The 23,541-nt window shown below is 40.8% G+C and overlaps 2 protein-coding genes across 2 annotated transcripts in view; one reads left to right on the forward strand and one right to left on the reverse strand.

Annotated features, from left to right (window-relative positions):
• mtmr9 (myotubularin related protein 9) overlaps window positions 1–23,541 on the forward strand; it is a 97,157-nt gene that overhangs the window by 7,927 nt on the left and 65,689 nt on the right. Inside the window, exon 3 of the mRNA XM_042504003.1 lies at window positions 20,167–20,309. The gene's annotated coding sequence lies outside the window, so the exon portion shown is untranslated. The remainder of the gene's footprint in view (window positions 1–20,166; window positions 20,310–23,541) is intronic.
• The window catches only part of xkr6b (XK, Kell blood group complex subunit-related family, member 6b), a 65,811-nt gene continuing 42,364 nt past the window's right edge, over window positions 95–23,541 (reverse strand). Inside the window, exons 2-3 of the mRNA XM_042504005.1 lie at window positions 2,507–2,703; window positions 95–1,223 (exon numbers count right to left, since the gene is read on the reverse strand). Coding sequence (XP_042359939.1) covers window positions 253–1,223; window positions 2,507–2,703 — 1,168 coding nt within the window. The 3' untranslated portion in view covers window positions 95–252. The remainder of the gene's footprint in view (window positions 1,224–2,506; window positions 2,704–23,541) is intronic.

Genomic DNA, 23,541 nt, shown 5'->3' on the forward strand with positions numbered 1-23,541 from the left:
TACTGTAGGTTCATAATTTTCTCTTTTTCCAAAAATAAATCATGACTGTGTGTTTAGACTGTCTTGACAGATTTTCGGTTGGCTAACACACATCTCCTGCAGAAAAAATTGAGTGATGAGAGAGGAGAGGGGGAGAGAGTCAAATGGAAAGAGATAATATCTGGAGATGGGGAGGAGCGGCGTGAGAAAAAGGAAACGCGTGTGCGTTGTGGTGTGTTTGAGGAAGTGACGGAGCCGTGGGAGAAGATGCCTTCAGAGGGAGGATTCGTACTGCAGGAGTTCATAAAGAAGCGGACCGTCCCTATACCTGATACCCACCGCGTTAGGGCTAATGTACTGCAGCACATTTATGGTCCTGCGCAGGCGCCGATCCACAAAGTGTGCATCCCAGGCTGGGTAGCGTTTTCTGGGCATGTCTATCTTGATGAGAGGACCCTCAGGTGGGATGGGCCTGCCAGCTGCATCCACAGGCTCTGTGGACCTCACCTGGAAAACCGGAAGGCAGGTGTCCGTGGCTGTTTCATCCGATTCCACGTGTTCCCCTGCCAGACCCCGTGTGGGGGTGGCCTGAGAGCCACGGGGGCCTGGTGTGGGAGCCATGGGCTCAGCCTCGGGGGGTAATGGAAGGCCCCACAGCAGCTCGGCACAGCAGGAGCTGGCCAGCACCCTCAGCCGGGGGCCCATGGGGTGTAGGACCCCGTAATAGAGAACCATACAGGCCACACCTGAGGCAAAGCACAGGAAGACGCCACAGAGGGCAAAAGAGGCATAGGCGTCAGTGGTGGCTGGGTCACGATACGCATACCAAAGGAGGCTGAGGATGGCATTCTCAAACAGTACTAGTGTGTAATAGGCCACCATTCTGTACCGCGTCCGGCCCTCGCGCACATTGAACCAACAAAAGACATAGACCACCCCCACCACCATGTTGAACAGTACCTCCTCCCACTTGGACATGCAGAAGTCGGTGCCGCCATGGATGACCCAGAAAGCCATGGCGCACCAATGGAGCACCACAAAAATGCCAAAGTAGATGTGGAAAACAGAGGCAAACAGAGCGAGGGAGAGCACCCGTGAGGAGATGGTAAAAAGGCGCCAGAACAGATGCACCAGGGCACCACGGTAACTCATGCTCTTCTTGTCGTCACGTGAGTCACGCAGGAGTTTGTGGTAAGAGGCTAGCACCCAGGCCAGGGACAGGAGGGAGGACATGGCAGAAAAACCTGGGAATGTAGAAAGAGAGAAAAACAATAAATGAAGAGGAAGACTAAGAACGGCAAGAATAGATGGGTTTACATGGACATGGCTAACCCTTTTTAAGGCTAATCCCTGTTATGATCATTTTGAGGACATGTTTTTACATTAGCACAGAGCAAAAGGCTTATTCATATCCCCCCATACAGATTTTCAATAGTTAATTGCGATTAATCGCAGTTTTGATTACATACATGAATATATAAGAATAAACTTCATTGGTGATTTGATTATTCTAAATTGGTCTAAGTATCTTTTTCTTCATTATATTTTGTTAAAAATAAACTTTTAACATTGTGCATATTGGACAATTTATAAGCTGATAAAGCTGTATCAGTGATAACCTTTATGCATGAAACAGTATCCTGTTTTTTTTTTTGTTGTTGTTGTTTTTGAGTACTCCAGGTATTTGGGTTTCTCATAAACTGAATAAGGTGTCTACACACTAAAACACCAACAAGATACTTCAAAAAAATCAATCATAAATGGGTTATTCATGTCCATGTAAACACAATGATGGAGAGATATTGACAGATGCTATGAGATGGTTCTAAAAAGCACTAGAAAAAAAACACAGTTTCATCTTAAGTACACAGGATAACCAGAGGAATTATGTTCTATCTTGACTTGGCTGTCATTCCACTTACTGCATACAGTACGTTTCATTTCAGCCAAAGCAATCCATCATATTTTCAGAAAGCCATATTATTACCAAGATCATCATAGTTCATTCAGTCAACACAGTCTCCATTAAGAGCACCAATTCTGTTTCCTTAAGACTTGTATAATAGTAGAGACAGCAGATATGTCAGAGCAGGAACCTGCTGTATGAAAAATGATAGAGGGTTATCTGCAGAGCAGCAGCATGGTGCCTCTCAGCAAATGTATTGATGGCATTTCTATAGACACCCAGACAGGGAAGGGTATCACTTGTTATGATTGAATTGCCAGCCTTGGGGAGCCGTATTGCACAAGGAAACTGGAATTTTAAAAGAGGTTTCAATAACGAGTGATGAATGTCGGAAATTTGATACAACGGTGGAGAATATTGCACGCTGTAAATAAAGCGATATGTGAACTTCACAGAAAAATGGATTGTCAGGTGCAAAATGTGGAGGCATCTCAGCATCATGCGACAATCACAGGATGGGATAATGCGAAAAAAAAGAAGGATATGAGGGATGTCTTGAACTACACACAAACAAAATAAGACTCTAGCGCTGCTCGTATGGAGCCATAGAGAAGCCCTTACACTGCAGCCACTCAGCCTTGTTGCTCTGGATCATGATGCAGAGCTGCAGCACCAGCTGAGGGGCGCTTTCTAAGAAGGTCTCAAGCAGTCGCAGCATGTTGACATCGGCATACTCGTACATCATAGCCCAGTAAAAGCGCCGCTGGTTCTCCTTCTGCCGGTGACTTTGTATACCGAGGTACATGGTGCGAACGTACCTGCAGAGAGAGAGAGAGGACGGACGGTTAGACAGTCCAATCATAGATATTCTACCAGATTGATACAAAAGACACAAGGACACTCAATGCTACATGTTTTCTACCAATAAAAAGCATAAATAAACTGCTCAGCACTTCTGCACATGGCTGAGTTTTGACAACACTAGAGGGCATACTCAGCTAAACTTTTTAATACACAGTAAAATAAAGCAATCTGCATTTATGAGGCTCTTAATGTTCAGATGTTTACCAATGAGTAAACTTTAATGGAACAAACACTTGAAGGATTTGACAGAAATGTGCGGATTTTGATTGCAACATAAAAAGCCAAACATCTTGAAAGAGGATTTTGAGATCAAACATGAAAAAATAAAGAAAAGAACACCAATGGCTAAAAAAAAGTTCAAAAAGAATATGAAGATGGAAGAAAGTTTGTCCTAAACTTATAAACTTCCTCCTCTTTTCCTGCCCATCATTTTAAATCAAATTATAGGACTCTCAAAAAGTCTTTTATACTCTCTCGTAACTACTTGTGTATCTTACTAGCTTTATTCCACAGAATGACCACCTTGTGCATTGAGCATATTATGCGACAGGGGCCCCTGGGCAAAGATATACAAAGGGCCCCATCACTCTCCTACATAGGAGAAAGACATACAGTCTTTGAGGTAAATTTGTGTATTTTTTCGAGTCTTTTGTGTCAATATGTAGCCATTTTGTGTCTATTTGAGCAAATAAGTTCTTAAGTTCTTAGGACATGTTATGTCTCTGAGAGCTAATTGTGTGTCTTATTCAGGTAATTTTGTGTCTCTGCAACTCATTTGGTATTCATATAGGCATCTAGGTGATTTTGTGTCTCTATAAGGTCATTTTGTGTCTCTATAAGGTAATTTTGTGCCTTTTTCGGTCGTTTTTGTGCTTTACAGTCATTTTGTATCTCCTCATAGTTGTTTTGTGTCTTCTTGTGGTTGTTTTGTGTGTCTTGGTAGTCATTGTGTATCTCTTTGTGGTTGTTTAGTTTTTTCTTGTAGTATTTTGTCCCTCTTTGGTTGTTTAGCCTATTACTGTAGTTATTTACTCAATCTTTGCAGTGCCTTTGCATCTCTTTCTGGTCTTTTTGTGTCTCGTGATGGACATTTTAAGTCTTTTCCTGGTTGTATGTGTTAATTTTAGTGACATTTTAAAGGTAAAGGCCAGGGGGCCCTGACACTTTTAGGCCCCTGGGCCTTTGCCCTGTTGGCCTGTTCAGTAATCCATGCATGGTGTAAAGCAGCAGTGACAAAAACACCTCTGATGTGTCCTGATTATAAACATTTTAAAACCATCCCTTTGGCTTCTGAAGGGGTTTCTTGAACTTGTCATAGGATGCATAAAGTAAGTATAGCAATAGCCTCTTTTTTAAGTGCGCCACATGACCCATATTGTAAATTAGATGGGCTGTTTTCTGGGTTTCATAACAGTAAAGTGACTGGTGAAGCCAGGGAGACGGAAGGTAATGCAGCTGAGAAGTGGCAGCTAATTGAATCAAGCTCCTGTTGCCATCAAAGCTGTACCACTGCTTTGATGGCATTGTGTACTGCTGGGCAGAAAAAAAAAAAATGTAATATGCTCAGGGCTGTGATATAGCTAATTAAGATCCTTATCTTCTTTGGGTATGGATTTTGAAATGTGGTGCTACTGTCGGAGCCACCAATTAACGTGTGAGAAAGACGAGTAAACAGTGATGAGAAAAACATTTATTGGATCGAAGTCTTCGTGACAAACATCACGCCGCAAGCTTGAAAATGCATGTTGAAAAAGAAAACACTGCAAATTATCCAACAAAAGAAAATAAAGGCAACAAAAAGAAGGAAAACTGCAGTCTGGTGGGCTTTTATCCTCTCCAATCTGTAAACAACTTGCTCTTCAAACATGTTAACCCAGAGAGAAAACAATCACTGAAACCAGTATGACAGTTATAGTGGTTTATAGTTATCTTAACAGTGGATTCAGCTATTGCATATTGGGTGGTAGCTGCAGGGCCTATCTGCCTGAGCTGGCAGAGTGGCCAAATAAATCCAGCACTTGATGTGAAGGCAGTCAACCGAGGACAATAGTGTAGCAAGGACAGAAATAGACTAGACAGTAGCGCTCCCCCTAAACAAATTGAGAGGCCATGGATCTAAATTCAGTCCCTAAAAGTGAGTAGTAAATTCACTGCAGCATAGCAAACAAAAACCAGAAAATGCTTATGAGTGGTTTTCAACATAATTAGCTTCTGCATTAGCTTTTGGGGAAGAGATTGCTGTTTAATTTGAAATGAGGTTGAGAGCAGTGCACTGTAAAGAATGCGTCGTCTAGTAGGGTCTGATTGCTTTTGGTTATTGTTTTGGCTAAGATAGAAGCATTAACTACTTCATATTCTCCATATAACTCTCAACAACTCACTAGACATTCAGATAAATGTAATAATGTGGATGTCAAATACACCTGTTACACGTAAAAAGGTCTGACAGCATGGATGACTGACTGAACGGGCCTACTGGACAGAGGCCCAGGGGCCCCTCTGGCCTTCGTGTTCAGAACGTCACTCAAATTAACACATAACAACCAGGAAGAGACTAAAAAATGACCACAAAGAGAAACAAAAAGACCACAAAGAAATGCAAAGGAACTGAAAAGAGACATCATATAACTACAAAAATGGGCAAAACAACCACATTGAGACACAAAATACCTACAAAAATAGGCAAAACAACAGCAAACAAGCAAAAAAAACTACAAAGAGACATAAAACAACAAGAAAGAGACTACAAAAGGAACTACAAAGAGACTCCAAATAACTACAAATGTAGTTTGTCACAAAGTCACAAAGTGACCAAAAAGGCTCAGAATTAGCTCAATAAGACACAAAGGATTGCAATAAACACAAAACAATCACAAAGAGACAAAAAAAAAACCCACAAAGAGATGCATAGGAACTGAAAAGAGACACAATAACTGCAAAAATGGGCAAAACAGACAAAAAGTGAAACAAAATGACAAAGCAGCATAAACAACCAAAAATTCACAAAATGACCTCAATAAGACACAAAATGACCAAAAAGAGGAAATTAGCTCTAAAAGACACAAACAGCTAAGTCACAAAATAGCCATAAGGAGTCACACTACAAAGAGACATAAGAACCAAAAATATGCAAAAGTACTTAAAAAGAGACATAAAACAACTATAAAGAGATACAAAACAACCACAGAGTCTCAGTGTCTTCCTGGTGGGGCCCTTTGCATATCTGTGCCCAGGGGCCCATTGTCTCATAATCCACCCCTGCCTGAGAGGTAATTGCTTCTCACTTTCTGTTCACTTATGCCCACCAAAAAATGATCTCAACATACGCTTTATTTTCCTGAGATCAAAAAATAATTATCTTACAACCACAAAAAATGTTTAGATATTGTTTGCATTTGACACATTTGCTCTGAATTGGAGAGAATGGATTCTGAGTTTGTTATTTTTTGCTGAGGACTTTTCTTGCAGTCACTGAATAATTATTTCACGTTCAAATTCAGCAGCATGATCTACGTGATATTTATAAGAAAATATATAGGACATATCTGAGTACAAACTAAGAAACTAAATTGGATTCTTCCTTCTTTGGTTTACAACAAAGCTCCCTCTGTTTCCCTTTTGTTTTTCTGACAAAGTTGGCAAACCTCTACATGGTCCACTCTGTCAGTCAATTAGCTAACCTGAAAAGACAGCCAGAGTTTTCCTGACAGTGGGAGAGAAACTGAAGAAATGAAACAATGGAAGAAAAACTTCTAGCAACTGTAGCCAGGTTTGTGTGGAGACGTGATGACTCATATAAAGATGTGGCTGACAAATACGCAGTGAATCATTTCAACATTCATGCGTATTGTTAAACCATGTACATATTGTATACAGTTATTATCCACGCTTTACTGTAACAAAACATACACAAAATATCCCTCCAGGACTCTGGCATCCTCTACCCACTAAGCTGCAGCTCCTAATGCATGGCGTAATTAAACACAGAGAAAGGTCTGGCTGGAAGAGGGAATATAGGAGCATTGGGATGGTGGTCTTTTTTGGGACAGTGGACAGCGGCAACAAGAGAGGGGGTAAAATGGACCAAAGTTTTTTGGGATCAATAGCTCTGGGCAGTAAGAAGCACCATTATATCCAGAGGTAAAGGCTGGCATTCCGTGACATTTTCAGTCGGACTGGTAAATGTCAGATCGAGCAAGTCAACCCCTCTCCCTCACTAATGACATGCCACAGAGACCTACACAGGCCCTTTGTCTCTATCCCCCCAATTTCCATTAGTCTGTGTGTTCCACTGATACGTCTCACTGGTCTGTAGTGCCTCCGTCAGAAGCAGTAATCTTCACGGTCTCCATAGCTGCTTCACTTTGAAAAAAACGAGACTCCACAGCCATGATAGCGGCTCTGTGAGGCTGCGCTGGGGCACAGCGGGGCCTTGAGCTAAATGCTAATGGCAGCATGCTAACAAGCTGATGCTTAGTAGGGGTATAAATCACAAGTTTCATTACATTATAATGATTCTTTGGACGACAAAGCATGGGGCCGTCGCAAAAACTGCAGTATTGAAATTAGCGGTGGGAATCACCAGAAGCCAGACGATGCGATATTATCGCGATAAATAAGTCACCATACAGTAATATTGCGATTTTAAAAATTATGCAATATGCTAAGTATTGCTAGAAAATGTATTGTGATGTATTACCTTTTATGAAGTACAAATTATACTCCCCAAAGAAAAACTTGTTTTTGTTGTTGTTGTTTTATCTAATAAGATAAAAGTTTTCAGTATGTTCAACTCACTTCAGTCATTTTTATTGCAGCGAAATGTACCTAGTGGCCTGAAAAAAACAATTGATTATAATTAATGTCCAAGGCTATCAAAAGTTTAATTTGTATTCATGATTTTACTAATTTTTACAATAAATACATCAATACTTGTAACTTTCTGTAACAATACACACAAAAACACAAAAATATTGATGTAATTTGCTATATCAATTTTTCCCTACCCCAAATTGAAATATTGTGCCACTGACAAGCCATCAGCAGGGAATTGCATCACAAGCACCTGACACAACTGCTATTGTCATTTTTTTTCTTTTTGTCATGGGAGCACTGCTTTTTTGCTTCAAATGCCGGCAGTATGACAGGGCGCCAAGGTAGATCAGTCAAAAAAAAAAAAAAAAAAAAGACCTGATCCTGCACCCAATGAAAAGTTGTTAAAATTCTTTCTATACCACATTCTTTGGAACTGATCCAACAATTGTGGAGACATTTACGTCAAAACCACCTGAATGTCATAGTGGCAGTAAAGTAAAAGTTATGGGAACACAAAAGTCTTTAGGATACATCATCTTGGAAACATAAATGCATGTAAAGAATTCGGCACCAATTCATCCTGATGTTGAGGTGATTGCCAGGATAAATGAAAACTTAACCTAGTTTTGGTGCTAGGAAAAACTCCTGGAAATTCAGGAAATCACTACAGTTGATCCTCTGGCAAGTGTCTGAACTAAATTTCATAGCAATTGAATGAATTAACAGGCTTAAGATGCCATCCCTATTGAGCCACACCACTAACATGGCTAAAATAATGTAAGTAATTGCCATGGTCGATATAACAAAATATGGATATTTGGTATGACAATCCCTCACTTACTCAGGATCAGCAGTGCTGCTCACTTGGAAATTAATTAGTATCAATACTACGAACTATCATTCATTTTAAACTTCTGTATGTGCAATAATTCACACTTTAGCTCCAATATTCAAGCACTAAAAGTAAATGAGAGTTCTCACTATACACATTCACATCAACCTGTCTCTTCGTCAAGACACTTTATTAGTTCATATTCCCATGGTTTCAGCAAAAAGAAAAAAACTTGTACAGTCGAACACTTTGGGCTTCACGGCTGTCAGAAAAATCTGAACTCACTCCATCACAACACACACATAGCGCGTGCCTCCGCAAGAATCTCACACACATCCCGCGATTGTGATACACACTGTTAACACTCCCACTGTGCCTTTTTCAGATGTAGTAACACAAATGGCTCTCCAAAAATAAGCACACACAAATACTCACACAGTCACACACACGCACGCACAGGCATACTTGTCAGCGCTGTAGGTAATAGGGGATTTCCTTTCTATTCCAGACACATTTGTCAGATGGATCTCTCACTGTCTTCCTCCCCTCGCCTCCCGCCCTCGCACCACTTAGGCTGCGGTCCACTCCTTGATGCCCCCCTACCCACACACACACACACACACCTCCCTTTTAGCTCCATAGCTCCTCTACAGGGCTCCTCATGAATTATTTGTGGCGAGATCATAGCGATCGCTCATGGCTCGTTAAGCAGCGTACGCATGGCCTAACAGCTCGACGCTGTGCCGGGGTCGTGTTCCAAGCTCAGCCGTCTGCCATTGCTGTCGAGACATGGGCAACCATTAACCCCCCCCCCCCACTTCACCACGCACATGCGCAATCACAAATCTTCAGAGAGATTGCATCCGAAATTGACTAACTGAGGTCAGATATCGCTGTGACGTACATATATGAAACTGTAATTACAAGGTTTGCATGAGTACACATTTGCAGATCTGAGAGTGAGGGACAGGTGGATACACACACACACACACACACACACACACACACACACAGACACACACACACACACACACACACACACACACCATGTGGACGAGGTGGCCATGTTGTTCCTCCCTCTCCTCCAAAGTCATTGACCGATGAGTCATCCAACCACCCTTACACTAATCCCTTGAGTGGGTGGTTAGACGGATCACACACACACACACACACACACACACACACACACACACACAGACCTAGCCAAGTTTAACAGCATCTGTCTTCTAAGTCATGCTCGTGGGAAGGCTCAGCTGCTCAGACTGCATTCATATCTTGTCATAAGCTGATTCATAAGAAGATCACAAGTACCATTACAGTGGCATGAAGCAGAGCTTATGCATGGGCTGTTTACAGGTGGAATCCGGTACAACACTAAGCACGGGGGACACATAACATACGCAAGGCCAGAGGGTTTGTGAAAGTGTGTGTGAGTAGCCTAAAGGTGGAGGCAATGCCAGCTGCAATGAGTCACACCCTGAGTCACTCCAAGGGGCCACACGTCGACTCTCAATGAGGTTTAAACCTCCTTTATCAGGGAGATTTACATTTCTCTTCTCTCTTCTTCTCTTTGCTTTCTGTGTCTTTCTGTCTTTATATAACACCCTGCAGTTTCAAAGACAGTAATTAATATTATTCCTAGTGATACTGATTTTCGAAGGAGAAAGTCGTCTTTTCACTCAGCTGTAGAGCTTTGATCAGTCACAAAAAAATCAGACCAAGCTCTACATGCACCCGCATGATTCCTGTCCAAGCCCAACCCGAGCTCGAACCACGGCAGCGGTTTTGGAACCGACCTGATAAACCCTTTGAACTCTGCAATAGAAATGGTCCGCTAGTGCCTACATTGTTTTTTTTAGGGATGTCCCCAATTCTGATCTGAGTCATTAGATATTGAGTATCTATACTGAATCCCGATCGGATACTTGTATTTACCAGGATAATGCTGCTGCACAATGCACACCTCAGGTAGCCTACTTTAAAGTTACTAAAATCAATCCAGTGTATATACTTGACAGTTTAATAGCTCTGCAGTGCAATACAAGAAAAATGTCTGCATCCAAACAGTTCATTAAATTTTTTTAAATTTTTTTTTTTTTTACAAAAATAACTAACTAAATTAGCTACAAATATTTTTAAATGGCTCTTATCACAAATCCACTTAGTGCAGCATTTGTTTTTTTCAACAAAATAACAAAGTTAACTAACTAAAAAATGTCTTCAGAAATAGCTCTTGAATCCACTTAGTGTAGCATTGTAATGGAAGTACACAACACAATAAATTAGTAATATAATCACAATTCCCCTAAAACATAGCTGAACTGGAATGCTCCTAATCATTACAAATAGAAATTGGTCACAATTCCACTCATTACAGCGTTGTAGTAAAACTAGTTCATTAAAAATAAACAACAAAAATTTCAGTTTCACTTAAAGTGAAAGCTCAGATTGAACATAAAAAAAGTCCACTTGTCAAATATCTCTCTTTGTCTTTCCCTCTTTATTCAGTCCTGCCATTTATACACAAGACCTGCAATTTTTCATTAAATAAAGACAACAACAACAAAAAACACTGATAACAGTGTTTTGTTACTCAACATGTGCCAATATGTCCAGCACCAAAGAAAGCAGTTACAGCAGACCTCTCTTCAACTCAGTATCTCAACTACTTATTTGGAGGAAAGGGAAAATATAGCACAGGTGTTTTCAAGAAGTTTATGTATGTCAAGACGTGGGATTTTTGCCCCTTTCAGAAACGCTTTGTGGCTCAATGGGCTTCCACTTTAACAGTGTAGCACTGATCCTACATCAGATATGTCTTTATTCTCCTTATGGCGGTGAAAAGCCCTGGATGAAAGGCTCGCTGGGTTGAGATCCGAGTCCCACAGGCGAGTCAGATACACTCGCATACAAACACACAACGATCTGTGACCGGTGCCTTTGGGCGATTGCTACACCGAGAGCTGCTGGAATGTTGAATGGAGATCGAGGTTGACATGATGCGAGCTGAAAGCAATGGGGAGCGGCAAGCCGAGATGAGAGATGCTGTGTCAAGTCTGCTCCACCCTGTCAGTTCTTGGAGCGTGTACTGGTTAACCACCTCTGACGTCTTGACTAAATATTATCACTGTAATTATAACACCTCACACATATTGTCTGATAGAGGAAGTGGCTTATTTACTTTCTTTTATTTCCTTTATTACTTCATTGGAAATTATTGAAGAATAATGGGCCTTTTTTTTTACAGGAAACATTACAGCATGGCACAGTGGAAAAAGCACAGTTGTTGGCACTAATTTGTTGAGCCTTACCTATCAATTGTTTTTCTTAATTTAACGATTATTTTTTTCAGATAAGTCGACTGAAGACTAATTTATCAATTAGGCTGTTCTAAAGACAATTTTTTAATTACGCAATTATTATTAATAAAAAAATAATATGAATAGATATAAAAAAAATCGTCTCATTAATATTTAAATTATTTTATTAAGTCTTCTCTTAAAAATAATATTAGCAGCATGGCAAAGCAAATAGCAAAATGATTATGACAATGAAATATTTCATCACTTGAGTATTTTGTGGCAGCCCGCCACAAATTCATGCAACACACTGTCGGAGCGCCGAGCATACTGTTGTGGCTGAAGACCACCAGGTGCAGTGAAAGTAGAACTTAACTCTTCAATGCGCTGGGTCTAAAGGTTTGCATTTACACAACCTGCATTCTGCTTCTCTACTCAGTCATTGATCTGATCAGGATCTAGGCGTTCTTTGCTCGATAGAGAGTAGTCCAGTCTTTATGCTAAGCTAAGCTAATGGTCTCCTGGCTGTAGATCTTTTCATCTAACCGTCAGTGTCAAAAGGTTTTCTCGATCCCGTGTACAGATCACAAACACTGACCCCCAGCATGTATAGTAGCTCTCCTCTCCACAGCTGCACTCTTTCTATTTTCCTCTCTGCACAGCCAGTCATTTGTCACCATTAGCAACGGTCCTCAGGTACCCCAACTCATTGCACTGTGATCATGTGACATTGTGCCACCACTAAGACGAGAAGGAAGCAAAGAGAAGAGGGTAAAAAGGGAAATCTGGGGGAAAGAACGCATAACAGAAAGTAAAGAGGAAGAAGAGTGGACATGTGAGAGCCAGAGGGGAGGAGGTGTACACGAGTCACGTGATCAAGGCCTCTCTTGTCTTTAGATGGACAACAGCCAGCGATTCAGGCTGATCTTAGATAATTTGAGGCCATTCTCCAGTAATGGACTGAAGCATGATGCGGATAAGGAGGTGCAGATTCTTTATCAGTGCTAAAGAGAAGCCTTTCAGATACAGAATGTTATTGATCACTTCAGCTGGGCATTAGCAGCTTTCAGCAATGATGGGGCTGCACTATCCAATATCCAGATGGGTAATCAAATGTAGGACAGACTTAATTAAATGATTGATTGGATTCAACAGTTAAAATTAAAACTACATAATGTGCCTCTGACCAACAGATTACACAAAGAATGAAACACCAAATCTGCAGTCACCTTAGTGTGAACTCTAAATCTGAGAGGTTTAAGAAGTAGATATAGCTTCTAACATCTCCCCAAAACATCCTTACGTTCAAAACACTCTTCCCCAGAATAGCAACATTTACAGCATAGTTTTCACCCTATTTTGCAATTCATAGTTCCACTGTTGTCACTTAGATGTCACCTGGATCCTGTGGTTCGAAAAGTTTAATGTGAATCCAAATGATCTGGATTTGGAAATCCTATGTTTTGCTACTGGGTCAGCTAATCCATCTTACTTTTGTGGCAGTTTTTCAAAGCAACATTCAGTTGCTGATGGAAACATTTCAATACAAAAATACAAAAATACAAAATCTAGATAACAAGTGCTCTGAGTGAGATTACACATCACAATGTAGACTGATAGCTGTGTACAGGGCATGAAGAATAGTCAGTATGGGGTCATCTGAAGTGCTTTTATTTGATGAGACAGTAAACAGCATGGAGGACAGGACAGGACAGATGTTAGAAACAAATTTTGACTGTGTCAAAACAAAATTGACAGCTTTTGGATGATTTCTTGGAGACAAACTCTGTTTTTTTTTCACTTTGCTGTATGGAAAGGCTTAATAGATAGCCTAAAGGCAGACAAACCCAGTGACCTCTTTTAAATCTCTTCTTTAAACTCACTTCTATTGTTTGTTTTTTTCTAAACTGATGGTATTTATTGTTTCTTTTGATACTGTTTTATCCTCTTTTATACCTTGTACATGTTTCTTAGATTTATTATTGTTTTTATTATAAAGCACATTCTTACTTTGTTTTAAAAGGTGCTATCTATCTTTGCAATCGAAAACTGGTTTACATGATCTCATTCAGTTTTAGAATATATATTTATATATTTTTTTCTCTTTTCTCTCTGAACATCTGGGTCCAGGTTTTGCATGTCACAAATCTATTGTGTATTAGAGAATAAAAAGTCTAGCACAGAAAGACACCTGCAAAACTGCAGCTTTTAACAAACTGATAAAGGAAAAAAGTTTGTTTTCATTATCAGTGAAAGTGCTGGATATTGTTTTGATCATTAGATAAATCTTTTTGGTCTTTAAAATGTCGGAAAATAGCTTAAAATACCCACCACATTTTCCAAAACCTAAAGATATTCAGTTAAACATCACATGAGACAAAGTAGAGCCACAAATCCTCACAATTGAGAAGCAGGATCTAGAGATTGCTCAACATTTTGCTTGATTTGTTAATAATCAGTATATTTGCTGATTAATTGATGAATTGTGTCAGTGCAAAACAAAATAAAATGTTACTTGCTGTAAGCTTCTTCTCACCAACTGACTGCTGCTCTGCTCTCATATTCATTCCTTTTGATTTTTGAGGACATGGCTTGGCAATAGCTTTTTGATTTGTTGTTTTTTTTTTTTTAAAGGTTAATGTGTCAGTTGCAGTAATATTTATGAATAACGCTCTCAAACACACAGCACATTACAGCTGGTTTCACAGCTCCTCATATCGAATGTGCTGTAGAATCTTTACCCGAGGCGCACACACAAAACATATGGCTACTCCTACCATGGAGAAGACTTTGACAGAATGATATCAACTCTTAAAAACCTGAGCAAATTGTTTTGATTTTTTATTTGATTTCTTTCAAAAACATGGGGAGAAGGCAGTGAGCAACTTAACAAGACATGGCCCAAAAATAAGCAAATATTACTAAAAAAGTTATAAGAAAGTTGCCTCCAAATAATCAAAAAAAAGAAAAAAGTTAAAAACAAGAGAATTACCTAAAAAGGGCTGAAAATTACAGTATATATACACTTAAAGCATATGTACAGTATATATTAAAGTAGATACTTTTCTGGAAATTTTTTTCTGTTTTTTGATAATGTTCGAGTGAGTTAGCCTCACCTGTGTTTTTGTTTGTTTTTATCTTTATTGTCACCTTTAAATGATTTCTTTTTTTTTTTTTTACCATGTTTATGAAAGAAATCAATTTGCTCGGTTTTCAAAGGGTCCAAAATCTTGTGAAAGGCGTCTGAATGCAGCGCAAGAAAACTGATGTTGAGCCAGGTTTCATAGGGTTAAACATTTGGCTTGGCTGTTATTACAGTAACAGCAGTCTATTACTCTATGGCCCTTTGCTTCCTAAAAATGCTGTCTTTGGAGAGAAATGCCCTAATAGCCTGAAGTGAAATCCTCTTTCTCTCTGGCTGTCTGTCTATCACACTCCGTCTCCCCGCCCCTCATGTACTGTTTTTGTGGCTGCTCTGGAAGGGCCAGATTATGTACGGATTAAGAAGAAAAGGCTTGACCCACTTGCTTTTCAAAGAGCGCCCAAACCAAAAAGGGCTGTGTGCGGAGGCTGGCTTCCATTCAGTGTCAGCACTTTCTGTTGCAGTGTGTGAGACACTTGAAGCTCATGTTTATTGGTCTTAAGACTATAATTAGCAGGGCTGGCTTATGGTCTGAAAACCTTCCCTGACTTACTGATTGATTGAAAGTTTTCTGTGTCCCGCCACTATCACATAACCCCCCCCCCCCCCCCCCCAAAAAAAAGCATAATCACATCATTTTGTTTTTATTCAAGGTTTGATGCTTGCAGGTTAGGTGGTGGCATTATGCATGTTTCAAAAATATAACACGTGGATGGAGAGCCAAGTCAGCACACATGCAGGAAAAGAGGGTGAAAGTAGAAGGGTTGGTGGGTGTTTGGGGGGGGGGGCGCAGAGATAGAGAGGAGAGGCAGCGGAGATAACAGCCAAGAAAGTGCAGGCGAGAGGAGGAGAGAATAGAGAGAAGTGACAGTGTGATGTAGTGATGGAGGAAGTGGAAGGAGGCGAGAGGCAGCGGAAAGTGGCAAGACAAAGACACAAGGAAAAGCTACTAGAGGTAGAAAAGAACCTGGGGAGTGAGAGGAGAGTGAGAGGAGGGGAGTGAGAGAGAATGAGACCCAGGAGGTAAACTAATCACCGAGCACGCAATGCAATTTTCTGGCTCTGTGCCTCCACTCCACCACACTCCTCCCTCCTTCGCTCCCTTCCTCCCACCATGCAACCCCCCCCAACACACGCACACTCCTCCTCCTCCTCCACCTCCTCCTCGTCTCGGGGGCTCTTTTTACTATTCCACTCACACACACTGTCTCTCCTCCTCTATCTATCAGGCTGTACCATTTCAGAGCTCCCCTCTCCTCGCCAATACTGCCCAGTGATCCCCTCTGGCTCCCAAAAATGGATTGAGCCACTCTGGCTATCAGCATTTACAATAATATACAGCACATGAAGGAAAAGGAGGCTTTTTTAAAATAATTACTCTTATTTGTGTGATATAAATATCTTATATGTATGATAGTATGTGACAAGGTGAATGATGGGAAAATACAGTCAGTAAGAAGCGAGAAAGATGCAAGACACGATCTGTCTGTTTGCATCTGTGCACGCGTGTGCGTAGCGTGCCTTTCCCCCCGAGGTGAAGGCATTTAGGAAACGTTTGATAACGCTGCAGTAAAGGTTTGAAAGTGTGTTCAGTCTCTCTCCCGAGAGCGTCGGCGGTGCCTGCCTGCCTCACTGTTTTGCAGCGCCTTGATGATGATGATAGATGTTCGCTCCAGACATGCAAATAAAGGAGGCGGCTCCCTGGAAGTGTGCACATGCTCACACTCACCAAATGCATGGGCGCACACACACACACACACGCAGCAGCACATGTTTGACTATGATCAAGTCATCCATTGATATATTAATTTTCCTTTTTAGGGAATGTACCCGTGGGAGAATGCAGAAAGCTCCCACACACAGCCGCCTCAAAACTGCCCTATTTTCACACTGCGCGCAGACTGGAGAGGAAGATTTGTCACATAATGCGCTAATTTGAAAGATGGGAGCTCTTCTTCTCTAAGAGCAAGGTGTGAATGTATGAGAGGGAAGTGAGCATGCTCATTATTGACATGCAGTATATGTCACCTCATCCATCATAAGTGACACTGCTTTCGCCACTGAGGCTTATAGGGACGCACAAATACACACACACACGCACACACACACACTTAGTGAAAGACACAGGGACAGACTGCAGGATCAATTTCAACCAGCTTATCATATTCTCACTCTTACACGATAGTATCAGCGTGTACACTCTCTCTTTGTCTTTCTGTCACATGCAAGCTCTTTTTTACACTGCATGTTCAAGGCGGGAATGTTTTGCCTCACTGTTCTGTGTAAAAGATACCGCTGCAGAAGGGGGAAAGGTTTGTCTCGCCTTTATTCCGGCAGTGAAAGTAGTAACAATGCTGAATTGACGTCTGTGTAAAAGAGACAGCCAGCAAGAAAGGACGGTGTGACGTTTTGACGAAGTGTTATGTGCAACCAACCGCAGGAGATTTAAAAAGCATGCAGCTAGTAACTAGCTCTACCAAATCGCATAAACTCACATCCACCCTATTTTGTACCTGCTGTCCATCCTACACTCCACCACACCCTTCTCCACAGCTCCACACAAGGGTGTTTTATTTACAAAAAAGTAGCAGTGCAAAAACACTTTAAGTCATATTTTACAAATTGGCATGGAAATGGCTGACTCACATGATCAATATTTTTGAGAGCAAGACATTTGCTGAACAACATGTTGTTTTTTTAAATTGATATATTATCAGCTACTGTACATTTATCATAAGTTTCAGCATTAAGGAAATTCTGCATGTCCTTGTTGAAGGAGCTCTTCACAAAGTTGCTGGTTCTGCACCCCAGCCTTTTTAATATTTCCTTACGTAACCAGTACAACGTAAAAAACAGAAATGAAATATCAGAAAGCTAGCAAAGAAAGTTAATTCTTCACAATGGAGAAGGATTGGACAAACAAACATAAATTTTAGAAATAGTGTCTGAGCCTTTACTCACCACAACTGCAGACGGTTCCAGCTTTATTTGAAACAGACACAGAGCTTATTTTCTAATTCCCTGATATTTTTATTTTTAATCTGCTCCTATTTGCCCTGATAAATTTAATTCATCACGTCATCATTTCATATGCAACACATCCCATATTTATTTCAAACTGAAAGTCCCCTTTCAGTTCAGTTGAGAGAATCCCTTGACTTTATAAGAAAAGGCTTTTATTGTGAAACATTTGCAGGAACTTGTTGTGGAGAGTTCAGATACTTGCATGGTTTATTACAAAAACAGACCTCACGCACATTGTGAAAGACAAGCGGCGATGACTGCTAGTGGACAAATGTGTAGTCTGTCATGTCTGTATGCAAAGTCACAAGACAAGATGCGAGATTTTATGACTCCAAAATCATTGTGACTGTTGGAATCGACGAACATGCCATGTAGTCTGAACCAAGCATTACATGTCAGGCTCATCACACCTCTTTTGCCTCCGAAACACCGGCATGCTGTCAAAAAATCATACACTGGGGCCGTTGTTATTTAGGTTCTGTATAAAAAAAAACACAGCTGGCATGATGAAGGGTGTCTGTTGCAGCCTGATCTCTGTGTAACAAGGGTTACACACACTCACACACACACACACACACACACACACACACACACACACACACACATGTTCTAAGATGCAACTGTATTAGTCTGTAGCAGAGACCAGCATGTCATTAATACGGCTGATGCATTACAAATAAAACACCTGTACTGCATGCATGTCTCTTCCTTTCCATAAGAAAAAAAGACATACACACATATGTGCACACACAATCACATTTTTACACCAGGCTTCACACCATCAGACAGTGTCACTATGGGAAAGCCGGGAGCTCCGTGCTAACCTGAGGGGATCCAATGACACAAAGCATATGTGTGAGCCCCCAACTGCTACTCAGTGACAGGCCCACTGAGCAAAACCTGTTGTGACAAATCAAAATGTCAGCCTGGCAGGCGCAGGGAAGGAGAGACAGAGACAGACGGAGAGGGAGAAAGAACATTAAGTGGCCACCATAACAACTAATCCAGACACACTTTAGCTATGCGGGGTACTTTAAGGTCACAGACACGCACCAGTGCAGTGAGCCTGCACAGCAGACTGAGAGAGAGATATAGTTACTGACAATGAGGAAAAAAATTAAGAGTCATCATAGTTTCCTTGAGGAACACACACACACACACACACACATAAAGCTGTGCTGAAAAAAACACCTCTCTTGCCCATTCCAGCATTTTCAGCCCCATAAACAGCTTCCTCCCATCACCCAAACACCGGCTAACACAATATGATATAAATCCTCTGAGACAGCAGCCTGGATTCACAGTGTCAGCTTTTCCAGCTCTTAAAATGCACACACACAAACATACATGCAGAGCAGGCACACATGTACACACTCGGGTAGGATGAGAACTCGAGGGTCGGCTCTACCTTTCCTGGCTGCAGGGATGGTGAGATGGAGGATAGAAGGAAAAAAGAGATGTTTGTGTGTGTGTGTGTGGCGGGGGGATGGGGCCAGATCGATAAAGGTGTCCTGGGAACCCTTTCCTTTCTTCCATGAATCTATGCAGGGAAGATCGGATGCTGACAGGGCAAAGCCCCCCTTTGGACATCAGATCCAGGCCTCTGCCCCTTCTGAAGGGACTTAATCAGGGCAAGGAGTAAATGATCGTCTGTTTGAGCAGACGCAAACATCCCTCATGCAGTAATACTTGTCATATCTGTAATAGAACTGTGTGTATGATAGCAGCCATATCTCCTTGTCTGTGCCTCAGGGTGAAAAGGAAAGGGCTGTGATGTGCGATAAGATACATACTGTGTGTTGACAGGGGTGTAGTATGTATGATGTACTGACAACATGACAAGAGGGATGTGTGAGTTGTTATAGAAATATTTATTTATTTAAATCTTTTTCCTCTTTTATTGACTCAAACAGAAAAAAACCCCAAACAATTCTAGCAATTAATTGTCACGTAAGTGAGTCCCGCTATTTCTAACCCCCAACCTCACCAAAACTAAAATCAAAATTGAAACCAACTCCTCACCAGTGCACGACTCAAACAATATTAGAAACAAACGTAGTTAATCTCTCGCAACTTTATCTATACTGTCATCTCACACAGACAACATGTAATGTTACACTTACTGTTATGGGCCTAACCCTGGGTCAACATGAGACAAAACAGAAACTGATAAAGATGGTAATTTAGTGGCTAAACAATTCCTTTATTTTCTACAGTTTTGGGTCAATTTAAACATGCATGATTTGATTATCTGTGCTAGATGTTGTAATTCTAAACAATGCTTTTTATTTTTATTCGTTTCCAGGACATTTGAGATAAACTCCTAATGGCTATTTAGCCAGTCATAACTGAGGATTTAAGGGGCAGCACCTAAGGACAAAGACCTTCCCACCTGCAAGACACACCTCAGCATGAGTCACCTTATCTTTCAACTGCAGTCTGCCTAAAGTAAGTGAAAAGCTCTAAATAGAGTTAAATATTATTTTGCAGTAACACGGTTTCATTCCCTCCAATCATGCGTACCCTTCTACCTGAAAGAGCCAGCACACTTGTAAACCTGAATGGAGCTATGTTTCCCTCCATTAAGGCTTGTTCTGCCTGTCATGTGACATGGTGAAACACAGGTTGGCCATTACCGCCAGAGAGCACTTTAGGTTCAGTGGGTGGAGGCAGAGAGAGATCGGAGGAAAGAAGAGAGGGTCTGTGTTTGTATGGATGATAGTTTAAATGATGTTGTGTTTGATGTGTGTGTGTGTGTGTGTGTGTGTGTGTTTGTGCTTTTGAGAGAGCGAGCGAGAGAGAGGTTGCCAATAAATGTGAGCTGAGTAAGTGAATAAGAAGAAGCAGTAAGTAATGGTCAGTGGAAAAGGTATGACTAAGATGGAGTGGATTTTCACACATCATGAAAATATGACATCATGTTTATTATTAATAAATATACTGTATAACAGCATAACCACACATGCATTTCCATTAACATTAATTAGCAAATGCATACTAAATTCATTGTATCCTCATGCAGTGGTTCACATACCTCATGGTAATGCACATGCAGTGGTTTGTATGATATTGTAAAATTAGCGCCCCACAAATGGTGTTTTGTACTAAACGTAAAGTTACATAGGCTAGTTTAAGGCAAGTAAAGTTATAAAGGTTAAGATTAGCAAAAGAAACATTCTTTTGCATTGTAAATTTATGTAGGCTAGGTTTAGGGAAATTAAAATCAAAACGATGTATCTTAAAAAAACACCCCGCTAAATGTGCTAACTTAAGCCCAGCGAGATTCAATGACGTGATACTACATAATACTGTCAGTCTCCGCCAAAGCAGCACTAAAATATTGTTTAAAATTAGTGTGCATCAATTTTGAAAGACAGACTGAATAAGAAAAGGACATAAAAAAGAAGTAACCACTGCAATATATTAACTGGCCTACATTCTACTTTCTACTGTTGACATGTGACATACCATTGAGATAAAACAAAACTGAAAGGCAACTTGTTCACTGCAGAGCCGTGTGCACAGCTTTGGTCTACTGGCAACGCGAAAGGAGTCCAAAGCCTACTTTTAGCTGTTTTTTCCTGTGTTAAAAAAAAAACAACAACTGTACACGTGCTAATTTTCTGCGATAAAGGGGTATTATATAGGTTAGGTTCAGGAAAAAGAACATGGCGACGACACACCAAAAATAACTCAAAGTGTACTTGGTTTCACACGGTCCCGAACACAGGTTTCCTGGGAAAAAGTCCTGTGACTGTTTGACCCACCTGCCACCTAAACTTGCCCCTTTACATGAGCTTTCCTTATTTTTTCCCATCAGCGCATTGGTCACATGATCGCAGCCTTCCTGATAATATGGCACATGATTACATGTGTTACATATGTATGAACAGTGCATGAGAGCAGCCTGCTAAATTATATATAAACAATATAAAATTTATTTTACTATTTACTCCATATGTTACAAATAAATTTTTCTTTTCCTATTTTTTTCTGTGCCAGTAAACCTTTAGTTCTACTGTATAAAATGTGCAAATACACACAACTAAAGAAAACATACAGACTTCATACTGCTTCAACAACACAGTATTTTAACAACAATGTTAAGCTAATTTGAATAAAATTAAGACAAAAAGACAGCAGGAGAGAGAGAGCATCAGAGAGAGCCGGTGACTCCTGGGAGTTGCTAAGTGATGGTAACTGGACTCCAACATGTTGCAGTCTGGGAAGTCTCCTGATGAATAGAAGGGAGAAAGGGCAGCGGAGGAAGGATGGGAAGGAAGACAGGAGAAAACCTAGCTGCGTAATGTGCGGGCACATTGCCAAGGCGTCCATTTCATTCACAAAACCCCTGAGCATGTCCAACCTCAGGCTGAACAATCTGCTCCTACTCAGCCCGGGGGAAAAGGGACAGGAAGCTCCTCACACTCCTCCCTCTCCTTGCACACTTTCATCCTCTCCTGTTTCTCCTTTGTTTTTTCCCTGTTTTTCTGGATCAGGCTTTCCCTGCCTTTTATTTTTTGCAAAGTCCTGAAATGTTACCTTCTTTTATGCAGCATCACTTTGTGTGTGCCAAGACCAACCAGCCAAACTAATGTTGTTTTGGGACTCCCACACTGAGTTTTATCAAATCTTTTTCCAAGTGTGAAATCAGTAATCTGGCATGATACATATTACATTTTTCTTTCTTTCATTTTTAAATGAAACGAAATCAAATGTTAATTGTACCTGAAGACTGACCATCAGCTGCCTGGGCTGTGAAACTGCTGCTATTAACTGAAACAAATTTCTGTGCCAATATTGCATCCCACTAACGTTACAGCAGACTCTCCAAAATGGAAAAAAGTGGTTTTAAATTTTTCATAAAAAGCATCTCTCCATCCCATCCTACATATAGCGGCTCAGCTCACCCTGACCCTGTGGTAATTTGAGTCGGAGGAGACACTTTAGCCTGTCTGGTCATCATTTTGACCCCCCAAAATGTGAGCCTGTAAAAGATGATCTGAAACTATGTCCCAATGCATAAGCACATGGGTGTATTTTAAAATGTAGCTTTTTCTATGCATTTTTGTCCACGTGCAAACTGCATTTTGGGTAATGGAAAATGTATCTTATGCAACTCCAACTCCATCCAAAGTGAAGATTTTCAGGAATTTCTGATTTTCACTGTTGATGCATAGACAGGGAGTTTTTGGCTTGAGATGTCAGTGTGTGTACCGTTATCTGCTTTGCGAGGCATCGCAAAGAACGTGACATTTCTGGAATAGCGGACATAACCACAGTAGCCCTGGTTCTAACCTTGCTAACAGGTCTTTAAACTGTGCTTGTTTAGGTGTACAGTGAGGGCTCATTTATGTGCTACTTTAGATATGTATGGAGCCTTCTGTTCTGCACTCACTTCATCCATATTTGTGCACTTTTTTTTAAAGCTTATGGATGCGGAGGAAATGGAGCAGTACCGCCAGAGACTGAGGGGGCACTGTAGCGTAGTTTGAGCGAGATATGACTATATGAGACTAAGAAGACATTTAAAAAATGGTGGAACGTAATGCATCAGTAATAAAGTGAAAATAATTCGATGTACACATGTCGCTGTGTATACGCATGTATTTTCTGGCCTCAAGGACCACTGCTGTCTACAGTGTTGTGTCTGTTAAAAAAAGTATTACAAAGTTGTTCA

The sequence above is a fragment of the Plectropomus leopardus genome, chromosome 16, assembly GCF_008729295.1.
Source record: "Plectropomus leopardus isolate mb chromosome 16, YSFRI_Pleo_2.0, whole genome shotgun sequence".
In the NCBI taxonomy this organism is placed as follows: Eukaryota; Metazoa; Chordata; class Actinopteri; order Perciformes; family Serranidae; genus Plectropomus; species Plectropomus leopardus.